The sequence below is a fragment of the Amia ocellicauda genome, chromosome 23 (assembly GCF_036373705.1).
Source record: "Amia ocellicauda isolate fAmiCal2 chromosome 23, fAmiCal2.hap1, whole genome shotgun sequence".
Classification (NCBI taxonomy): domain Eukaryota; kingdom Metazoa; phylum Chordata; class Actinopteri; order Amiiformes; family Amiidae; genus Amia; species Amia ocellicauda.
Genome location: NC_089872.1, coordinates 7,267,256 through 7,287,649, shown reverse-complemented (window position 1 = coordinate 7,287,649; position 20,394 = coordinate 7,267,256). Strand labels below are relative to the sequence as shown.

The window sequence follows — 20,394 nt, the reverse complement described above, 5'->3', positions numbered from 1 at the left end:
TACATTTAGTCTTTGTTTTTGAATAAATTTGACAATTTATATCTTTGGAATTGGTGTCTGTGTCCAATTATTACAGAAATTGAGTTCTACAAGATTCCAGGATTCGTGATAAGGTGATACTATAAATTCACTTCTTAAATTGAAATTTATAAGTGTACCTTACGCTACATAATTGGTGCCCCGTGTGAGGAATCTTAGACTGAAAAGAACTAACTTCTGTAATAGTTATTGGATAGCATTGTCCAGAAATCCAGATTCCAAAGTTTTGAAACAAGAAAACTTTTGTAGGTGCGATACACTGTTTGTACTCTAGAGGACACTCTAGAACTGCCCACGTGGTAGACAGTATGGTTACCAAAGTCACAAAAGGTTAAGTCTGTTTAGTTACGTGTGATAAATTGTTGATATCCTAAGCGTTGGCATTAGAGTCATTAGGTGATTAATCTAGTACTGTTCTGTTGGGTTGTTACTGAATAGGTAAAACAATGATTACCCAAATGTCCCCATGTGAAGCACTGATTGTAAAGGTACCAGGAACAGAGATTCCTGAATTCCTTGGATGCCTATGCAGTTTGGACTTTGAAGTAGAGTTACGTCGAACTCAGTTGTTAAATGACACTACGACGCAACTCGAAAAAGAGTCGATAGAGGTGGTGAAAGTTATGGCTAGCTTAGCACTTGCGAGCTCAAGGTTAGTGAACTGGAGCATAAGCAAGTTTGAAAAACTGAAAAAGCTAGGAGAAAAGTATGCTAAAGCGAAAGAAGAAAGAGCCAAACGGCATGGCATGGAATGGTTTTAGAATTTGAAGGAAAGCTAGATACTTTTGGAAAACAAGTCAGGATTTGTGATAACTGTAACTGATCCTTTATTATTGATGAGAATGAGTGACGTCTGTGTGTGTACTGTGTTTCATGCGACACACTGGGTGTCGGTGTGTGAAGGTGTTGTTTGTGACACACTGGGTGTCGGTGTGTTAGAAAATGAACCACCGATGAAAACGAAATGTGTCTCTAATCATACTTTTTTATTTCCTATACATTTCTGTAAGGGAACATTTATCCAATTGTAATTGTTTTATTATTTTCACCCAAATTACGTGCATTTTGTAACAGTAAATGTTCAGAAAGTGTACAAATATATTAAAGGTTCAGAAAAGGGGTGGTTGAAGGTTTGTGGGGGGCCGCACCAAACATCCTTGAGGGCTGCATTTGGCTGCATTTGGCCCCCGGGCCGCATTTTGGGAACCCCTGGTATAGAGGCTACGGGGATCTAGACTGTGACGAGAAGTGAACTGCATTTCGCTCTTTCTGGGATAAAGGAAGACAGTGGGTGGATTGAGTGTGTTGAACTGGCTTTGTTGTGCTTTGCATCTCTCTCTCCCCCGTGCAGAGACATTGTTCCTTTCCTGCGGAGCTAACAAACTGGGATTTGTTTATTGAACATTAAGCACCTGTCGCTTTATCTTTCAGCTGCAGCTTTTGCCGGACTGATATTTATTACTGTTAAGATTTGTATTTATCTTTATTTGCAATTCTGCTTGCCTGTCGGTGATTGGAGTTCTACAGGTGTCTGAATAACTTTACACTTTAATTATATTGGGTTTTAGTTTTAATGAAATGTAAAATCGTTCCTTTTTGTGCTACCTCAGACTTCTTGCCCTGAGGATAGCGTTATCTGCCTGTATCAAATTGTCCTGTGTGTATTGTAAAAATAAATATAACCGTACTTACCTGGTTGTCCTGTGTTGGTGTGCCAAGATCCGAGGGCTCTGTGCGGGGAGGGTGTGGTGTGAGTTCCTTGACTCTAACACAAGGTGGTATAGTAAATTTTCCCAATGTGTAATCAAGACTGTATTTGCAGCTTCTCACCCCCTCTCTGCATCAGAGCACCAATTTATAAGCACCTCTAACACAAACGTAAAAAAAAGTGAGATGGAGATCAAAATTAAAATAACACTTAAGGGGCATGCTCTAATTTCCAGAACCCATTATTCATTTCTGGTTTAATCAAATTGTAAAAACATCTGGATATTAGTCAAAACAAGATATGGCATCTGTCCTTCTAGTCCGACCACTGTGGATATTGACATCGATATATTTATTGATAGTGCCTGGGAGTTATTAAACCACTTGGGAGAATTATAGTCGCATCATTGCAATAGTTGAGGCTCTGATACAGTAATGGCAAAGGAGAGCTCATTCTGTGTTGTGTTCATATAGAAAAACATGGCCTATTGCTGCATAAATAGATGCTGCACCACAGTGATAGATTAAAGAAATCAGGCATACGTACATTGCATTTTTTACAATCCACTCATGAATGCAAGCTACTGTGTGTATGTGTGTGTTGGTGGTGGTGGTGGGGGGGGGGGTGGTGTTGTCAATTTTCTTTTTTTGTTAGGGGATCCTTGATATTCTGGGGTCCTAGGTGACCGCCTAGTCCGCCTGTACCTCAAGCCAGCCCTGGGCAGGGTCTCCCTTCCCACTGGTGCACTTCACTGGAGTCATCTGTCTGTGCTTCACGAGCAAAAGTGAAGGAAGTGAGTCAGAGCACACACTGCAGAAGGACGACACGGCAGGATTTAGTACACAACATGAGTGATCATCATCATCATCATCATCATTCAGAACTGCAGAAGACAATGGAAGATGCAAAACAAAACCTCATCAGAAACAATGGGATGTCATCTTAGCCAAGTATCAGTGCAACAAAATGTTGTTTTATATTTATTTTAAGTTAAGATGGACTTGATTGCAGATCACACTTTATTGAGCGGAATAATTTGACCATCAAATTATCTTCATGAGACTACACCACAAGCCAATGTAAGGGGCTAGAATCATCCCCTTACTTAAAATATGTTGTTTTCAAAGAATTGGAAAAACGTGTGGAGCAACAAGAAAACCTTGCCCAACAGTGTTAGCTTGGACCAGTGTGGACCCAGAGTCTACGATGGGGGAAAAAGGTCCCAGGCCTTTCTGGTCAGCCCCCGCTGTGGCATACAGCCTGCATACAGGTTGCAGGCGCAGAGGCTGGTCATGTCCAAGAGGATTGCACCACTTTGACAAAGTCTTCAAAGAGAGGCAGGTTTTCCAATTAGGTCGGTGTGGATATCCTCCTCCACTAAACTCTCCACAAAAGAAGACAGGGTTTGTGGTAGGAGTACTTCCCCTAGCTCCTCACAGGAGATGCTATCGCCCTTGTCCACGTTCATGACATTGACGTTGATGTCAAAGTGTTAGCATCGAGAATCGTTGATGTCGAGGAAGTCTTGATGTCGAATTTCGAGATGAACATTGAGGGATGTTGTTGACCTTGAGTGTGATTTCCGACCTTCTACCCCATGACTCTCACATCAAGCTCCTCGTGGTCGATCTGCGGCACTGACTCAACGACACTTGATGCGTCGATTGTCGATGAGTCAACGCTGAAGATCGACCAGGAGGTGGCTGAAGTGAGAGTCATGGGGTAGAAGGTCGGAGATCACAACTGATTGCTGGCAGTAGAGCCGTTCCAGCAGGTGAAGGAGCTGCTGCAAAGTTCTCTCTCCTCTGAACTGAAGATTCTGAAAAGACGGTATAAGAGGTATCAATCATACAGTAGATATCTATGAGTAGGGAGCACACTTCTCCTGCTTTGAAACGCAATAGTGAGTCTCCAAAGAACCTATTACTAGGCAGTGAACGAAGAAATGGCAGGCTGCTACTGTGAGGAGGAGACACTTCACAGGCATGGGGGCAGGACTCCTCATTCCAGCAGGGCCCTTATTGGGCAGCTGTGGTATATGCTTTCAGTGATTGGCAGGTCAGAAAGCAATTCCCCATTCGGTAATGGCTGTCTTTCGACTTGAAATGGAAATAGGTTCTCTCTGTATTCTGTCTGTATACATAAATATAGGAATAGGGAACAGCACATGCACAGTGAATAGTAAGTACAGAAAGTGTAAGGTGGTTTAGTTGAAAACTAAAAGCAAAATGGTCTTAAAGTTTCAAAATCTCTAAAAGTTAATAAATGTAATTTGTTTTCTTGCTTAATTCTATCATACATGTTTTAATGTGTTGAGGTTAGGATCGGAGTCATGCATTTCACCTATTCTTTGAGCTTGAGACTAGTGAGTAAATATTGTATGTCTCCGCTGTGCTTATTTTTATATTTTCTTTCTTTCTTGTCATAGATTAAAGTTTAAATTCTGTAACTCTCATTATCAATACTAACATACTCAAGCTGTCCTGGATTACACAGGCTATGTATTAACCCCAATATAATAATTTCACACACAAGGCAAGGAGAACAGAAGGGAAAACTGGGACAGGGGCGGCATCTAGCGGTGGATGTGGGGATGATGCTTGTGGGCATGACAGTACCCCTCACCCAATGGAGCAGCTCTGGGCGCCACAGACCGATGACGACGGGGATGACTGTGAAGTCTGGGTGCAGGGTCTCCAGGGTGATCTTGGTGGAAGGCGGCTATCAGGAATGGATCCAGAATGTCCGCAGCAGGAACCCAGGAGCGTTCTTCTGGACCATACCCCTCCCAATCCACAATGTACTGGAGACGGACTCCGCAATGACAAGAATGGAGCAGGGAGCGTACAGCATAGGCTGGACCGTCATCCAGATCCAAGGGAGGAGGAGGTGCCAGCTGAGAGGTATCTGTAGAACTGATGGACTGCCCAGGTTCAGATACAGCAGGTTTTAATAAAGAAACATGAAAGGTGTGGGAGATCTGATAATGAGAGGGGAGTTTTAAGCGATATGAAACTGGGTTTGTTTGGCGCAGGATTGGAAAGGGACCAATATACAGAGGACTTAATTTCTTAGAGGGGAGTTTAAGCTTTATGTCCCATGTGGAAAGCCATACCTCTTGTCCAGGTAGGTATTGGGGAGCTGAACGTCGGTGCTGATCCACCTTTTGCCGGTGTATGGCTTGTTGAAGGTGTGTGCGGCCTGCCTGCCAGACTGCTGCACTGTGACGAAACCAGTCATCACAACATAAGACAAATAATTAAGCAATGATTTCTGACAAATAAGATTATTTACTACCTTTACTTTACTATTATCTACCTCAAATCTGTCCACTTCTCTTGGGGGAGGAAATAAATGTTAAATGGTTCAAATATTTAACCTTTTAACCCCCCCCCCCCCTCAAAATGCTGAGCATTTAAAAACAATCTTAAGCATCAAAGGTCTTTTGAATAGAAAACATACTTGGGATTTTTTTTTAAGAATGTATATAAATTCTAAACAAAGATAGAATCCTTGGCTCCCAAAACATCTTAGGAAGTAAATTTCTGGACTCCAATTCTTAAATTGTTTATTTATTTATTTATATTTAATGTTGAAATATCATACAAGAAAATAAACATTATACAGCCTGCATAAAAAGTATACTAATGATAAAAATGAATTTAAATTCTTACTATTGGTTACAAACTCTAACTATAAAAAAAATATTATATAAGACACAATCACTGTGACAGCATTACAGTACAAGGATTTATGACTTTGTCTTTAGGCACTGATTATGTAGGTTTTCCTATAGCTTTCCAGACCTTGGTCTCCCAAGGCGTCCCTTATTGTTGTTTCCCTTGAAACTGCTGCAGCTGTGTCCTCTACTGGCAGTATATATCATACTTCAGTCTGGCCCCTATCTTGGTTCCTGCAAGGCACTTCTCAAACCTAGCATCCATCTCTTTACTCTGGTCTTCGCTGAAGTGATTTTTCCAGTCTCCCACTTCCCCTGTTAAGGAAAATAACAGTCTAGTTGTTACTGTTCTTTATGAAACATGCATTTATATAAAAACAGCAAAGGCAAGAGACTGTTGGTGCATAATAGTTAATGACTGTTTCTCTAATCCAAATACAATCACGATATAATGATTTATAGATCAAGGCATATCGATTACTTCCACATACCTTTCCTGAAGATCACATTGCCCATCTGGCCGTGTGTGTGCTTGGACCTTTCTTTCATGGCTGTGAAAGTGCTCTCTTGAGCAATAGTGTTGACCTGCTCCTCACTCAGGGTGAAATTGAAGAATTTGGCAATCTGCTTGAGTTCGTCACTCAGGTTCTGAATAGAAGACAAAGACACACAAGTATAGATTTCACATAAAGAACAGTATTGTTTTTCCCTCTGCAGACAAAGAAAGTCTGGACTGAAGATACTGAAAAGATCTCACCACAACAACATTCCAGCCATGTTTCCAAAGAATGTTACAAGTGTAAGTTATCACTTTGAACACATCTAAACTTAAGATCCAGTCTTACCTCCTTCAGGTCTTCATAAGTCACAAACATGATATTGGGATTGTCTTTGCGCTTCTCCCAAGAAAGGGCATGGTCAAAGTAAGAGCCACAAGGAACTGTAAATAGAAAATGAAGATGTTCTAATAAAGGTCTACAACAACTGATTGTATTTCTACACAGTAATAGACTAACTGGCAAACTTGCTGCTGAGTTCGGTAGCTTCACAATGTACTTGACATAGACCAAAGACAAGGCAGTGATTTGAGGAGACCATTTGGGGAATTTCAATATTCTCAACTGGTGAACTGCAGAAGGGGACTGAGAAAGTGAGATACACTTTTGAAACCCTGGAAAAATACTAAAGGATAAAAGTTCTAAACAAAACTAAAAATATGTGTGTCCTAGAGACTCATGGATTGCTATCCAGTCACCGCTAGCCTGCCTTCATTTTTTCTCACTGACAAAACTTACCTTCCTAACCAAAAATAAAGTGAAAAATGTTGCTTTCTTATTTTATAAGAATACATCTGCCTTATTGCCCAGCTCCATTAAGCGTTGGGTGAGTGCCCATCTACTATGTTTACATATAAAAATTTGACTTTCTCCTGTTACCTTCTCCACTCATGAAATCTGCAAAGAACTTGTCCCAGGACTCAGCAGTTGGCAGAATAGGGTTTTTGTTGGTGAAGTGGAAGAAAGAGACCACAGTGTCTTTAGGGTTGCGCAACACCACGAGAATCTGCAGAAGAAATAGAACATGTGCAGAACCATACAACCCGTCTGGTAGTGCAAGAATCTCAGTGTCTCAGAAGCAGATTCATTGCAAGTCAAGAAGGCCCCTTCAAAGTGCACTGCACTTTTGTCTTGTTTTGTCTTGTTCCATTGGCAGATTTTTTCACTTATTTTAAGCAATTTTTGCTTGAAATTTGCTTGAAATAAGTGGAAAAATCTGCAAGTACAAAATACAACATATTCAAGGCATATTTTCTTAGAAACAAGTGTTATTATGTTGCTTGTTAAGGAAATGTATCTTATTTTAAGGATGGTTAGACTTTTTAGCCTGGAAACAAGATAAATATACTTGATAAGACTTGTATTTTGTGCAGTGTGTATCTATTGTATTGTCCAAGAAAGTGCCATTCCATTCCATGCTTACTGTGTTGGTCATTTTTGTGGATATAGAGATATCCATATGTTATCCATCGAGTGAAGGTAAAACCATACACTACCATGAGGATTATACCACAAAGATAAATAGGCCAAGGGACTTATCTATAGGTTGGAACTTTGTGTGACTTTGAAAACATACACTATGCCAGGCACTTTAATACAGGCCTTAGCCTATATATATTGTTACCGCCTGCCCCTCCATTTCAGCCCGCTTACTCCCTGGCTTATTTGAGGTAGGTCGCTGCTTGAGTCTCGTAGATCACCAAAGGTTGGTTGAAGACCAGCAGCTTGCTTTTGCCAGCAGTGGACACAGAGGAACAGACTCAGCCAGCTTAGCGATATAGTAGCTTTTTATTTTATGCATAGAAAAGTAGCAAAATAGGGATAATGCTTAATACCACTCTCACTACAAACTCAGAAGAAGACAGAAAAGAAGTAGCACAATAGAAAATGTCTCTCCTCACAGTCCCGCTCATTCATTTTATATCTGTTCCTTCCCAGCGAAAAAACAAACAGCCAATCACAAAAGCATAACAATATCTTTGTGGTATAATCCATGGCTTCACATTTTCTCACAGTTCCACAATATGGATTTTTATATTTTTAGCCTTTTTATAAGGCTAACTGACCACACCTATGTTTGACAACAGGTGAGTTGTATGATGAATGATTGGGGAGGTGATTTTCTACACACTGAGGCCCCCTACAGAGCTTAATACTGGTATTGCAGGCCTCATAGGGGAACAGGGCTTTGGACAGGCATGGACTGACATACCTCCCTTGTATCACTTGATCACACTTCACCACAATATGTGTGTGTTCAGAATACATGGTAAGGTTAATTTCTAACATCTATTATGTAAAATAAATGGATAGATAACAGAATAAAATGTCCATAACAGTGGCTAATTGTGGTATATGAAACATATGAGGTTCAAACATCATCATCTATATATTCAAATATGGGTTTGTGACAATTCCTTCACCTACCTTTGTTTTCTTCTCAGCAAAGGAAGCCGGTATGTTGTCTGGGTGCATGTGTGTTCCTACAAGTCTTGGGGAAGGAGCTTCATTTATAGACTGGAATGTAAAAAGAGTGCTGTTGCAAATGTTAGCAGGCCAAACTACACATCCAACAACTATATATAAATATATAACTACCTCAGAGTCATCACCAACATTAAAAACTCAAGTAAACAAATCGGCCTGTTCTTTCTTTAGTAATACACAGGCCAGCCAGATAGTTTTACCAAAAAAAAAAAAGCATTTATATTGTGCCTTTCATAACATGTACTCCCTCATCACTCTCTTTCCTCCTGAGTCTGGGCCTTCTCAACTCTGACACCACAGTGACAGAAAGACCCACCCACTGAGGAGAGGACCACCCAGTCCCTAATCATCCAACATCCCAACATCTGCTCTACACATCTGCTAAAACATACTATCTGTATGTCTGAGAATACTGAGAACACTGAAACACTCACTCTCTCATTTTCTCTCTCTCTCTCTCTCTCTCTCTCTCTCTATATATATATATATATATATATATATATATATATATATACACACACACACACACTCACCTAAAGGATTATTAGGAACACCATACTAATACTGTGTTTGACCCCCTTTCGCCTTCAGAACTGCCTTAATTCTATGTGGCATTGATTCAACAAGGTGCTGAAAGCATTCTTTAGAAATGTTGGCCCATATTGATAGGATAGCATCTTGCAGTTGATGGAGATTTGTGGGATGCACAGCCAGGGCACGAAGCTCCCGTTCCACCACATCCCAAAGATGCTCTATTGGGTTGAGATCTGGTGACTGTGGGGGCCAGTTTAGTACAGTGAACTCATTGTCATGTTCAAGAAACCAATTTGAAATGATTCGACCTTTGTGACATGGTGCATTATCCTGCTGGAAGTAGCCATCAGAGGATGGGTACATGGTGGTCATAAAGGGATGGACATGGTCAGAAACAATGCTCAGGTAGGCCATGGCATTTAAACGATGCCCAATTGGCACTAAGGGGCCTAAAGTGTGCCAAGAAAACATCCCCCACACCATTACACCACCACCACCAGCCTGCACAGTGGTAACAAGGCATGATGGATCCATGTTCTCATTCTGTTTACGCCAAATTCTGGCACCAACAACCATGCCACACTCAAAATTGCTTAAATCACCTTTCTTTCCCATTCAGACATTCAGTTTGGAGTTCAGGAGATTGTCTTGACCAGGACCACACCCCTAAATGCATCGAAGCAACTGCCATGTGATTGGTTGGTTAGATAATTGCATTAATGAGAAATTGAACAGGTGTTCCTAATAATCCTTTAGGTGAGTGTATATATATATATATATATATATATATATATATATATATATATAAACTAAATTATGTGTGTGTGTATTGCAGGGGAGGAGGGTATTCATTTCATTATATGTATTGCTGTTCTCAGGTTTACTTGATGCTACAAAGTAGAGACTATTTCTTTTAAGACCTTATTTGAACACAAGTTGTATGCAAACAAAGTTGAAGGTTAAAGGTTACAATTATATAAATATTATAGCTAACTATAGCTGTTTGCTTTCTTTTAAAATGCATCATTTTAAAATTCAGTAAACAGTGAACATTCTATTATTTAATTAAATTGCTGAAATCAACACATTTACAATCACAATTTGAATCTAACTAGAATTGAATTGCTGCTATCAAAATAATATATAACTTATCAGCAATTAAGGATCAATGCTGGCACTTAAATTGTTTCCTAATGACGTAAACAGGTCCAGGCCCAGGTCAGTTTCTGCTACCTTCCTGCTAACATATCAACCAGAATCTTCTTTGCAAGCTTTCTGTTCACATACAGCAAGTTTGTAGCTATCTGCAACCTTGCTGCTACCTAGGTAGATACATTCTTGCAACCTTTTTGGGTTGCTTCAATGTATCTGCAATCTTGCCAGTGTGTTTCTGCAACTAAACCTTTTTCGTAACGGAAGGAATATTATTCTATAACATATTGAAAAGAAAAAGTATTTCTGTTAAATTCGATGGTTTTTAAAATTATTATATTTGTTTGACCGTTATACTAACCTGGTATTTTTCTGGATTAATGAATTCCAATATGGGAGGCATGGCAGGCTGCTTGTCTGGATTGTCATCTGCACTGTTTTCAGCAGCCGCAGCAATTTTACGCATCATCCCAACCATCCAGTTAAACCCTGGTGATAGAGCAGGAAGTCATTAGACAGTAATGCGACTGTGGATCGCCTTCCCAATTCTGCAGGGTAAGATGGTCAGCGAGTCATTAGATCCCATGGCTCCACAGCACAGCTTAGTGCCAATGAAAACTTCAGCCCATGTGCCATGAGAGTCTGGAGGCAGAGCTGGTAGCATTAATTTCTCATCTCATCTTGATTTAACATGTTTGTTTGTTTGAGCCAGATGTTTGTGCAAAGTATTGTGCAGGTTTTCACTATGTAATCAGTATAATTGACAACAACAACAAAAAAAAAGTAGCAAGAGAGTTGTACTTACCACATTTTGGATAGGCTGCTAGCATTATGTCATCTTCCCTAGCCTCAAAAGTCTCCATTGCTTTTAAATTCTCTGGTTTACACAGGATTATGGGATATAATATTCCATTGAACCTGTAGAGCTTGTCTTTCTCTGTCATGTTTTTGGCTTCTTCCAGCCTCTCCTTCATTACTTTGTCAAATGTGGTGCTCATGTTTTGTGCTGCAGTATAAGCCTCCTGTATTATGTGTCTTCAGCCTTCTTTCCACTCTTCATATGCAGCTGGAGTACTGGCTGAACAGTGAGGTGCAGTGTGAGAAGGGAAGCTCCTCCCACCCTGCCAAAGCTTGCGTGAGAAGCAGGACTTTCCTGGTTTGCAATGCACGCAATGAATCTAGACCGGAGTTCTAGCCCTTTGCCCTGATTTTAAGGAAAACCGTATGTGTTGAGTGCATCTCTTGTTTCAGGAAGAGGTCCTTGCTCTGATTTTAAATGTTCCTGGGATTGGAGATGTGCTTCTGGAGTTACAACAGGGCAATAGTGATATGGCAGCTCCCTGTACACTGAAGCATTTTCCTTTTTAATCAACTTCCTTACCTTGCAACACAGCTGAGCAGAGAAGACACAGCAAAAGATATTGTATTTGTTTTTAATTAATCAACTTGAATGTATAAATCGATGGACATAATTATTAGCTTTATGTGAAACAAGCTTCACACTTTTGTGTAACAGTCATAGTTCAATTAACAGTATATTTTGTTTTTGTTTCAAAATTGTGCTGCTAATGTCTATGGTGTATTAACTTTTATTAGGAAGCTTTTTGTGTAGTTGGCTGTTCAGCTATGCAAAGAAAAGCAGTGAGAGTTATTAAGAGAGTTAAGGTTACATTTCAAAATGATCAACACAAATAACATGTTGAAAAAGTTGTTGGTGTCACAATCTGGCAACAGCTTCTGCCCACAGTGTAAGTATTACAACAAGACATTAATTATATACATGTCTAATGTTGTCAGGATTTAGGTTTTAATACTTTTAATAGGAAACTGAGGGTGGTCCTGTTTCATTACAGGAGGCAATGTAACAAGACAAGTGTATTTATGAAAGAACAACTCCTTGTGAACATTCCTGTAAATATTACGTTGTGTGACATTTTACGGCTACAGATCTGTTTCATGGAGCACATAGGGTTAAGCCTCCTTGTGCATCTATTACCAAACCAGTGGATTATTTTGGAAGTGCTCCACTGTGGTTGTTTGACATGTCAAAATAAGCACGGTCAGTCTTACATGTTTGAACACTGTATAAACAGCTCTTAAGAAGAACTTGTTGGTTGTGGTAGAATAACTACACACCTACACACACACACACACACACACACACACAAGTACAGCACTCCTAAATCTACCCATGCACTATAGTCAAAGGCTTTTGTAACTGAAGAGATAATGGTAGATTTGTGGTCTTATTTATGATTGATGCTGTTTTGATATGAAATACCACAGGGCTTAGGGAGTTCACAGCAACACTCACGTTATGCCTGGGAAACAAAACAGACTCCAGCTGTCTTAATCTGTATGGTCCCTGGGCAGCAAACTATAAGCTATGTGTCAAAACAGTACATTACAGAGAAGAAGCTCTCACTGTTGCTCGACAGCCATTCAGCTAAACGGAAAGGCTGCAATGAAGAACAATGCACACTAGATGGTAGAACAAGCCATCTTTTCTCCACAAAAATGATTTCAAAATATTAGTTTGAATTTTGATATCGGTTAATATTGGGGAGGAAATAAACATGAAATGGTTAAAATATTTACAAAAATGTAACCACCCCCCCCCCCCTTCAAAATGTTGAGCCTTTTAATTTAGTTTTCTTAAGCATGATAAAGGTCTTTTGAAAAGACAGATACTTTGGATTCAGTACATACAATTTTCAAGTTGTCATCTTGTTTTTCTCATTCTTAAGGAAATACATTTTTGACCTCCATAAAATGCAATTCATATTATAAAAAGTCTGATTTCATATCAAAATATCATACAAAAAAAAAAGAAACTATATAGTCTGCATCGTATATTAATCATACAACTGAATTTAAATCCTTACTGTTGATTAAGTCCTTAAATTCTGATTTGTGGTCTCACATTCAGTTGTTAAAATTGAGCTCAAGAATAAGACACTTCATGTTACTTAAAACAGAAAAGATATACAAGACACAATCACTGTGACAGTATTATAGTATAGTAAGGATTTATGAATTTGTCTTGAGAAGGCACTGATTTCATAGGTTTCCCTCCAGTTTCCATTCCTTGATCTCCCAAGGCATCCCTTGTTGTCCTTTCCCTTGAAACTGCTGCAGCTGTGTCCTCTACTGGCAGTATATATCATACTTCAGTCTGGCCCCTATCTTGGTTCCTGCAAGGCACTTCTCAAACCTAGCATCCATCTCTTTACTCTGGTCTTCGCTGAAGTGATTTTTCCAGTCTCCCACTTCCCCTGTTAAGGAGAATAACAGTCTAGTTGTTACTGTTCTTTATCAAACACACATTTATATTAAAACTGCAAAGGAGGTGTGACAGGGAGAAGCTGTTGGTGCCCAATAGTTAATGACCCAACAGAATCCGATTTACAGTTTGTCTAATCCAAATACAATCATGATGTAATGTTTTACAGGTCAAGATATACTCTGTCATTTCTTCATACCTCTCCTGAAGTACACATTGCTCAACGGGCCATGTGAGTTCTCGGAATTTTCTTTCATGACTGTGAAAGTGCTCTCTTGAGCAATAGTGTTGATCTGCTCCTCACTCAGGGTGAAATTGAAGAATTTGGCAATCTGCTTGATTTCTTCACTCAGGTTCTGAATAGAAGACAAAGACAGATTTCATGTAAAGGACTGTTTTTCCCTGTCCAGACAAAGAAAGTCTCATGAACGTTACAGTGGAAAGTCAGTCAAATGCTGAAAAAATCTGTTAAAATATCCTGTTTTATGGAAAAGAATGTTACACATTGAACACATCTAAACTTGAGATCCAGTCTTACCTCTTTCAGGTCTTCATAAGTCACAAACATGATATTAGGATTGTCTATGTGCTTCTCCCAAGAAAGGGCATGGTCAAAATAAGAGCCCCAAAAAACTGTAACAAAAAATAAGAGGTCTACAAAAACGGATTGCATTTCTACATAATTGTAGATTAATTGATGAACTGAGTGACTTCCTATTGGGTTTGGTAGCTTCACAGTGTACACAGTGCAAAGACAAGGCAGTGATTTTAGGAGACTGATACATTTAGGGAGTTTCAATATTCCCAACTGGTATACTACAGAAAAGTGCTGAGAGAGAGTGAGCCACACTTTTGAAACTATGGAAGAAACAAAACAAAACTGAAAAATATGGGGGTCCTAGAGGCTCATGGATTGCTATCCAGACACTGCTTGGCCACCTTCATTTGCAGTAACCAAATGTTAGAACATTTTCCCACTGACAAAACTTGTCTTCCTATTTAAGTGAATATTTTACTATTCTTATTTGATAAGAATGTATCTGGCTTATTGCTGTCAGACATTTCGTGGCCAGGGCAATGAACCCAGGTGTGGAGGTGAAAGAGGAAGGGTAAGAACTAGCAAGCGTCTGGAGCCGACAAAACAGTACAACAAAGGCAAGGCAAGAATCAAGTTCTGTGGACAAGCAGAGAGTCATGGGATCAACCAAATAACACAGAGTAGAGAATCTGAAGAACAGGCTCACAGAGAGGAAGATAGGTCAGGAATACAGTGAGCTCAATCAGCAAAAACACTCAGAAATCCAACTATGGAGAGTAAGCAAGACTTCGCAAAGAGCAAAGGAAACAAAGGGGTATATATACAGGGAACAGGTGAAGCAAGGAAACAAGAGACAGGTGTGGTAATGAGTCAGAGAAACAGAGGACAGGTGAGCTAATTGATTGGAGAACAAGGATCAATAAACCAATAATAAGGGAAACTGTGAACAAAGGGCCAGGAGAAAGAGACAAAGTGGGAGAAGTTTGAAATCTGGAGTGAACTTGGGGAAGTTAATGTGGGAAACATCATAATTGGCCAGCTCCATTAAGTTTTGGGAGAGTACCCATCTACGGTTTTTACAGATAAAAGCTCGACTTTCTCCTGCTACCTTCTCCACTCATGAAATCTGCAAAGAACTTGTCCCAGGACTCAGCAGTTGGCAGAACAGGGTTTTTGTTGGTGAAGTGGAAGTAAGAGACTATAGTGTCTTTAGGGTTGCGCAACACCAGGAGAATCTGCAGAAAGAAATAGAACATGTGCAGAACCATACAACCTGTCTGGTAGTGCAAGAATCTCAGTGTCTCAGGAGCAGATTCATTGCAAGTCAAGAAGGCCCCCTCAAAGTATATCTAATTTATTGTTCAGAAAAATGCCTGACCATTCCATGCTTACTGTGGTGGTCATTTCTGTGGATATAGAGATATCTATAGCTTGCAACTGTGAGTGAATGTGAAACCATACACTACACCAGGGACTTTACTACAGGCCTTGGCCTATGTATATTCTATGACATTGTGTATGGTTTCACATTCTCTCACAGTTCCACATTATGGATCTCTATACACATAGCAATGTTACAGCTATGGCTCCTCTCTGCCTTACTCTTCCACCCCCGCCCCTCCCAGTGTAATTGGGGAGGTGATTTTCTTTATATTGGTACTGCAGGGCTCGTAAAGGGAATAGGGCTTTGAACAGGCATATATCACTGGTGTCACCAGTACACACACTTCACCACAATACATAGGAGTGTGTGTGTTTTCAAAATACATGGTGAGGTTAATTTCTACCATATATAGTTTCATGTCAAATAAATGGATGGATTACAGAATAAAATGTCCATAACAGTGGCTAATGGTGTTATATGAAACATGAGGTTCAAACATCATCTACCATATATTCAAATATGGCAATTCCTTCACCTACCTTTGTATTCTTCTCAGCAAAGGAAGACGGTATGTTGTCGGGGTGCATGTGTGTTCCTAGAAGTCTTGGAGAAGGAGCCTCATTTATAGACTGAAATAAAAATAATGCTGTTGTAAATGTTAGCAGGCCAAATGACACATCCAACGACAATATCACTGTACTGTTTTACAGAGGTGTTAAGTCACCTGTAACAAGCTCATGTACCTAATGAGCCCCATTACACTTCCATAACATGTACTCCCTTCGCTTCGCTTCCTGCACAGCCTGCACCTTCTCAACTCTGCCCCACAGTGATACTAAAGCAGTTAATTATTCAGCAATATATAATACCCAGATCAGGAAATGACAACCAGCTGAACTGGGATCACTGAAACCAAAACCCAGTCTGATTTAATCCAAGAACCAACCAAGAAACCAACAAGGAATCGGTTAAAGTAAACTATAACATATTGAAAATAACATTTATTTTGTTAATGATTATGTATATGTTTTTCCGTTATACTTGCCTGGTATTTTTCTGGATGAATGCCTTCCAATAAGGGATGAAAGGGAGGCCACTTGTCTGGATTGTCACCTGCACTGTTTTTAGCAGCTGCAGCAATTTTACGCAGCATCCCTACCATCCAGTTAAACCCTGGCAAGAGAGAAGGAAGTCATGAGACAGCAATGCAACTGGGAATCGCCTTCCCAATTCTGCAGGGTAAGATGGTCAGCGAATCATTAGATCGACTCCTATGGCTCCAGAGCACAGCTTAGTGCCAAACACACTTTCAGACCATGTGCTGTGAGTGACTGGAGGGCAAAGTCGATGGAATTAATTTCTCATTGCAAGGATCGATAACTGACAGGGGCTCTCTGTATTGTGAGTTCGTCACTGCCATCTGCTGTTTCTGGGTCCGTCTCGCCGGTGCAATACCTTCTTCTAGCTGGGGTTCATCAATGGCACTTTGCTCGGGAGGGCCAATTTAATAGTTTCCCAGAGCTCTCTGAAGATCTCCCCATCAGTCTGCCCAGGCTTTTGGTGCAGCATGAGGAATTTTAATCTCATTCTCAGGGGACCGCCATGAGACTGTCCCTCTCTTCTTTTTGCATGTGGCAAATGCATTTTTCAAATGATAGGAGGGAGTTGGAGGTAAAGCAAACATGTTTTACACTCCAATTTATGCCCATGTGCCCTGTGACTGACTAGCTCTATCACGGCACTCCCACATGACTTCGGAATGTACAATATTTCCCACTAACTAACATCAATAACATTGAACAACCCACCCCCAACATGTAGAAGACAGTTACAGATTGCAGTACTTACACATATACAGACCCAGATCGCTACAGTATTGTGCAGTTTTCACAATGTAATCAGTATAATTGACAACAAAAGAAAGTAGAAAAAGAGTTGTAGTTACCACATTTTGGATAGGTTGCTAGCATTATGTCATCTTCCCTAGCCTCAAAAGTCTCCATTGCATTGAAATTCTCTGGTTTGACCACGAGGGTGGGATATAATATTCCATTGATCCTGAAGACTTTGTCTTTATCCATCATATTTTTGGCCACTTCCAGCCTTGCCTTCATTTCTTTTACAAATGGGTTACTCATGTTTTGTGCTGTAGTGTAAGCATTCTGCCTTCTGTATTCTGTGTCCTCTGCCTTCCCTTCCTTACACTTTTTATATGCAACTGTCTGAACAGTGAGGAGCCATGTGGGAAGGGAAGCTCCACCCTCCCAACCAAAGGTTGCATGACAAGCAGGACTATACTGTTTTGCAACACACATAATCAATCTATCTGGGAATTCTATCCCTGATTTTAAGGAAAACCATACAGGTTGAGTACTTCTCTTGTTTCAGGGGGGAGGTCCTTGCTCTGATTTTAAATTTCACAAGGGCTTGCCACAGAAAACAAAGAACCGGATGTTAATTAGCATGCATATTTTATATAAAATATAGGGGTTCACATGTCCTGTCATTTTCTTTAACTGGCTGGTGGTCAGTAGCGGACTGGCCATCTGGAGCGGCGGGAGAATTACAAGTGTGCCAGTCAACCTGTGGTCTTTTTTTTTTTTTTTTTAAATACATATATATTATCTCCCAGCCCAGGCCATTCAACTGCACAGGCCCACTATTATTATAATGGGGCCGTTACTGGCCAGGAATAATACATTTAATATCTCACAGAGATCATTTGGGGTTTTCCAATGAAGTATTGCCCGAATACGTCAGACTTTCCTGAGCAAAACATGACTGTCTGCAACGCATAGCCTTGCCCCTTCCCTCACTCACACCCCCTCCCACTGACAGCAAACTAGCCACAAGACGTTGATTCAATTTAATAAAAAAAATATATGGGAACATACCACAATAAAAAATGCAAATGCAGCAACATGTAGGAAGCTAACTGACTGATTTGGTAGTAGTGGTGCTATGTCAGCAACGTCTAGAGAATTGGCAAAAGGAGAAGCGACAGCAAAGGCAGGGCTGCAGGTGCAGCCGAAGTGGTAGGGAATGGGGAGCCAGGGCTAGGAGGGATGTCGATACACATCAATATTGTGCAAGCTAATAGGAATGTTAATAATTTTAAATTTAAACGTTAATTAATTGATTAACATTTTTTCTTTAAATAAAAGGTCAAATAACCGTAGAAACTCATGGGTAAAAATGTATTCAGTTTTTCTTACATTATTATTATCATCATTATTAATTGTTGTTGCTTTCAAGGTGACGATCAAGGTATGCTAGGGTGTTATAACTCCTTTTGCTTATGCATGATAACTTGGAGAGGCAATTCATAATTTTGCAATATATAAGATTGACAGTAACAGGATAACATCAATCAATTTAAATCTATTACAGCATCCAGAAGCCTCTCGGTCTCTCAGTCATAGGCGTCAATCTGGCATATAGCCTGAACTGTTATAGACAGGCTCTAGGGAAAGCTCAGGTAATTCTCTCAGATGGTGAACATTCCCTACATTTCGAGTTTATTACCCTCCCCTCTGGAATTCGATTCAGGCTGCCTAAGATCAAGATCAATAGGTATAAATATTCATGGAGGTTAAATAGGTTTTATATTCAGACATTCATTCACCAATAGCCAATTCAAGCTGTAAAAATCAATAACTAATTCAGTAATTGTCATAGAAACATAAAAATGGATGCAATCTATTCTAAAAGTGTCTAGCATACTTTTACAGCCTTTGTTTTGAATCAAAATTCTACTTTTGATTTAATAGGAATACATTAAGTTAAAAATATTGCATTGAAGACCATAAAAATCAATAACTAATTCAGTGATTGTCACAGAAACAAACTAGACATGATTTATTGAATCAAAATTTTAGTTTTGATTTAATAGAGAGCGTGTAGTTGTCCCAGAAGGGAGTCTAGTCGAAGTTCTAACGAGTCTGTTGTATTCCATTCAGAAGGGGCCTGGCAGAAAGTCTGCATCATCAGTCATATTGAATTAGATCACAGAAAAAAGCCTATGGGCCAAAGGGGTCAGGCCTGACCAAGGACGAAGGACAGGGTGATGGATCAACAGGACCAAGACAACCAAGAGGATCACCATGCACATTCCACAGTGGAGATGAGGAAAACTAAAAGTGAACCATAATATATACACCGATCAGCCATAACATTATGATCACCTGCCTAATATTGTGTAGGTCCCCCTTTTGCCATCAAAACAGCCCTGACCCGTCGAGGCATGGACTCCACTAGACCTCCGAAGGTGTGTTGTGGTATCTGGCACCAAGACGTTAGCAGCAGATCCTTTAAGTCCTGTAAGTTGCAAGGTGGGGCCTCCATAGATCGGACTTGTTTGGCCAGCACATCCCACAGATGCTCGATTGGATTGAGATCTGGGGAATTTGGAAGCCAAGTCAACACCTTGAATTTGTGATTCATCAGACCAGGCCACCTTTTTCGATTGCTCCATGGTCCAGTTCTGATGCTCACATTGTAGGCGCTTTCGGCAGTGGACAGGGGTCAGCATGGGCACCCTGACTGGTCTGCGGCTATGCAGCCCCATACGCAACAAACTGCAATGCACTGTGTGTTCTGAACCAGCATTAACTTTTTCAGCAATTTGAGCTACAGTAGCTCGTCTGTTGGATCGGACCACACGGGCCAGCCTTCGCTCCCCACGTGCATCAATCAGCCTTGGCCGCCCATGACCCTGTCGCCAGTTCACCGTTTTTCCTTCCTTGGACCACTTTTGATAGGTACTGACCACTGCAGACCAGGAACACCCCACAAGAGCTGCAGTTTTGGAGATGCTCTGACCCAGTCATCTAGCCATCACAATTTGGCCCTTATCAAAGTCGCTCAGATCCTTACACTTGCCATTTTTCCTGCTTCAAATACATTTTGAGGACAGAATGTTCACTTGCTGCCTAATATATCCCACCCACTGACAGGTGCCATGATAAAGAGATTATCAGTGTTATTCACTTCACCTGTCACTGGTCATAATGTTATGGCTGATCGGTGTATAT

The 20,394-nt window shown here is 40.3% G+C and overlaps 2 protein-coding genes across 2 annotated transcripts; both read right to left on the bottom strand.

Moving 5' to 3' along the window:
* Positions 1-5,298: 5,298 nt before the first annotated feature.
* LOC136719265 (sulfotransferase 6B1-like) lies at positions 5,299-11,228 on the bottom strand. The gene is made up of 7 exons (XM_066697139.1): positions 10,962-11,228; positions 10,518-10,645; positions 8,411-8,500; positions 6,863-6,989; positions 6,272-6,366; positions 5,918-6,074; positions 5,299-5,741 (listed from the first exon to the last, which is right to left on the bottom strand). The coding sequence occupies exons 1-7, from the start codon at positions 11,152-11,154 to the stop codon at positions 5,614-5,616; spliced, it is 918 nt and encodes a 305-aa protein (XP_066553236.1). The 5' UTR covers positions 11,155-11,228; the 3' UTR covers positions 5,299-5,613.
* Positions 11,229-12,779: 1,551 nt separating this feature from the next.
* Positions 12,780-17,575, bottom strand: LOC136719264 (sulfotransferase 6B1). The gene is made up of 7 exons (XM_066697138.1): positions 17,307-17,575; positions 16,407-16,534; positions 15,901-15,990; positions 15,086-15,212; positions 13,978-14,072; positions 13,639-13,795; positions 12,780-13,431 (listed from the first exon to the last, which is right to left on the bottom strand). The coding sequence occupies exons 1-7, from the start codon at positions 17,497-17,499 to the stop codon at positions 13,304-13,306; spliced, it is 918 nt and encodes a 305-aa protein (XP_066553235.1). The 5' UTR covers positions 17,500-17,575; the 3' UTR covers positions 12,780-13,303.
* Positions 17,576-20,394: the final 2,819 nt, after the last annotated feature.

Coding starts and splice junctions, on each gene's coding strand:
- LOC136719265 (XM_066697139.1), bottom strand. CDS start 11,154: ATGAGCACCACATTTGACAAAGTAATGAAGGAGAGGCTGGAAGAAGCC. Junction 10,646..10,961: donor AGCAGCCTATCCAAAATGTG/GTAAGTACAACT, acceptor CTCTATCACCAG/GGTTTAACTGGATGGTTGGG. Junction 6,367..6,862: donor AGATTTCATGAGTGGAGAAG/GTAACAGGAGAA, acceptor TTCTATTTACAG/TTCCTTGTGGCTCTTACTTT.
- LOC136719264 (XM_066697138.1), bottom strand. CDS start 17,499: ATGAGTAACCCATTTGTAAAAGAAATGAAGGCAAGGCTGGAAGTGGCC. Junction 16,535..17,306: donor AGCAACCTATCCAAAATGTG/GTAACTACAACT, acceptor CTCTCTTGCCAG/GGTTTAACTGGATGGTAGGG. Junction 14,073..15,085: donor AGATTTCATGAGTGGAGAAG/GTAGCAGGAGAA, acceptor TTTTTGTTACAG/TTTTTTGGGGCTCTTATTTT.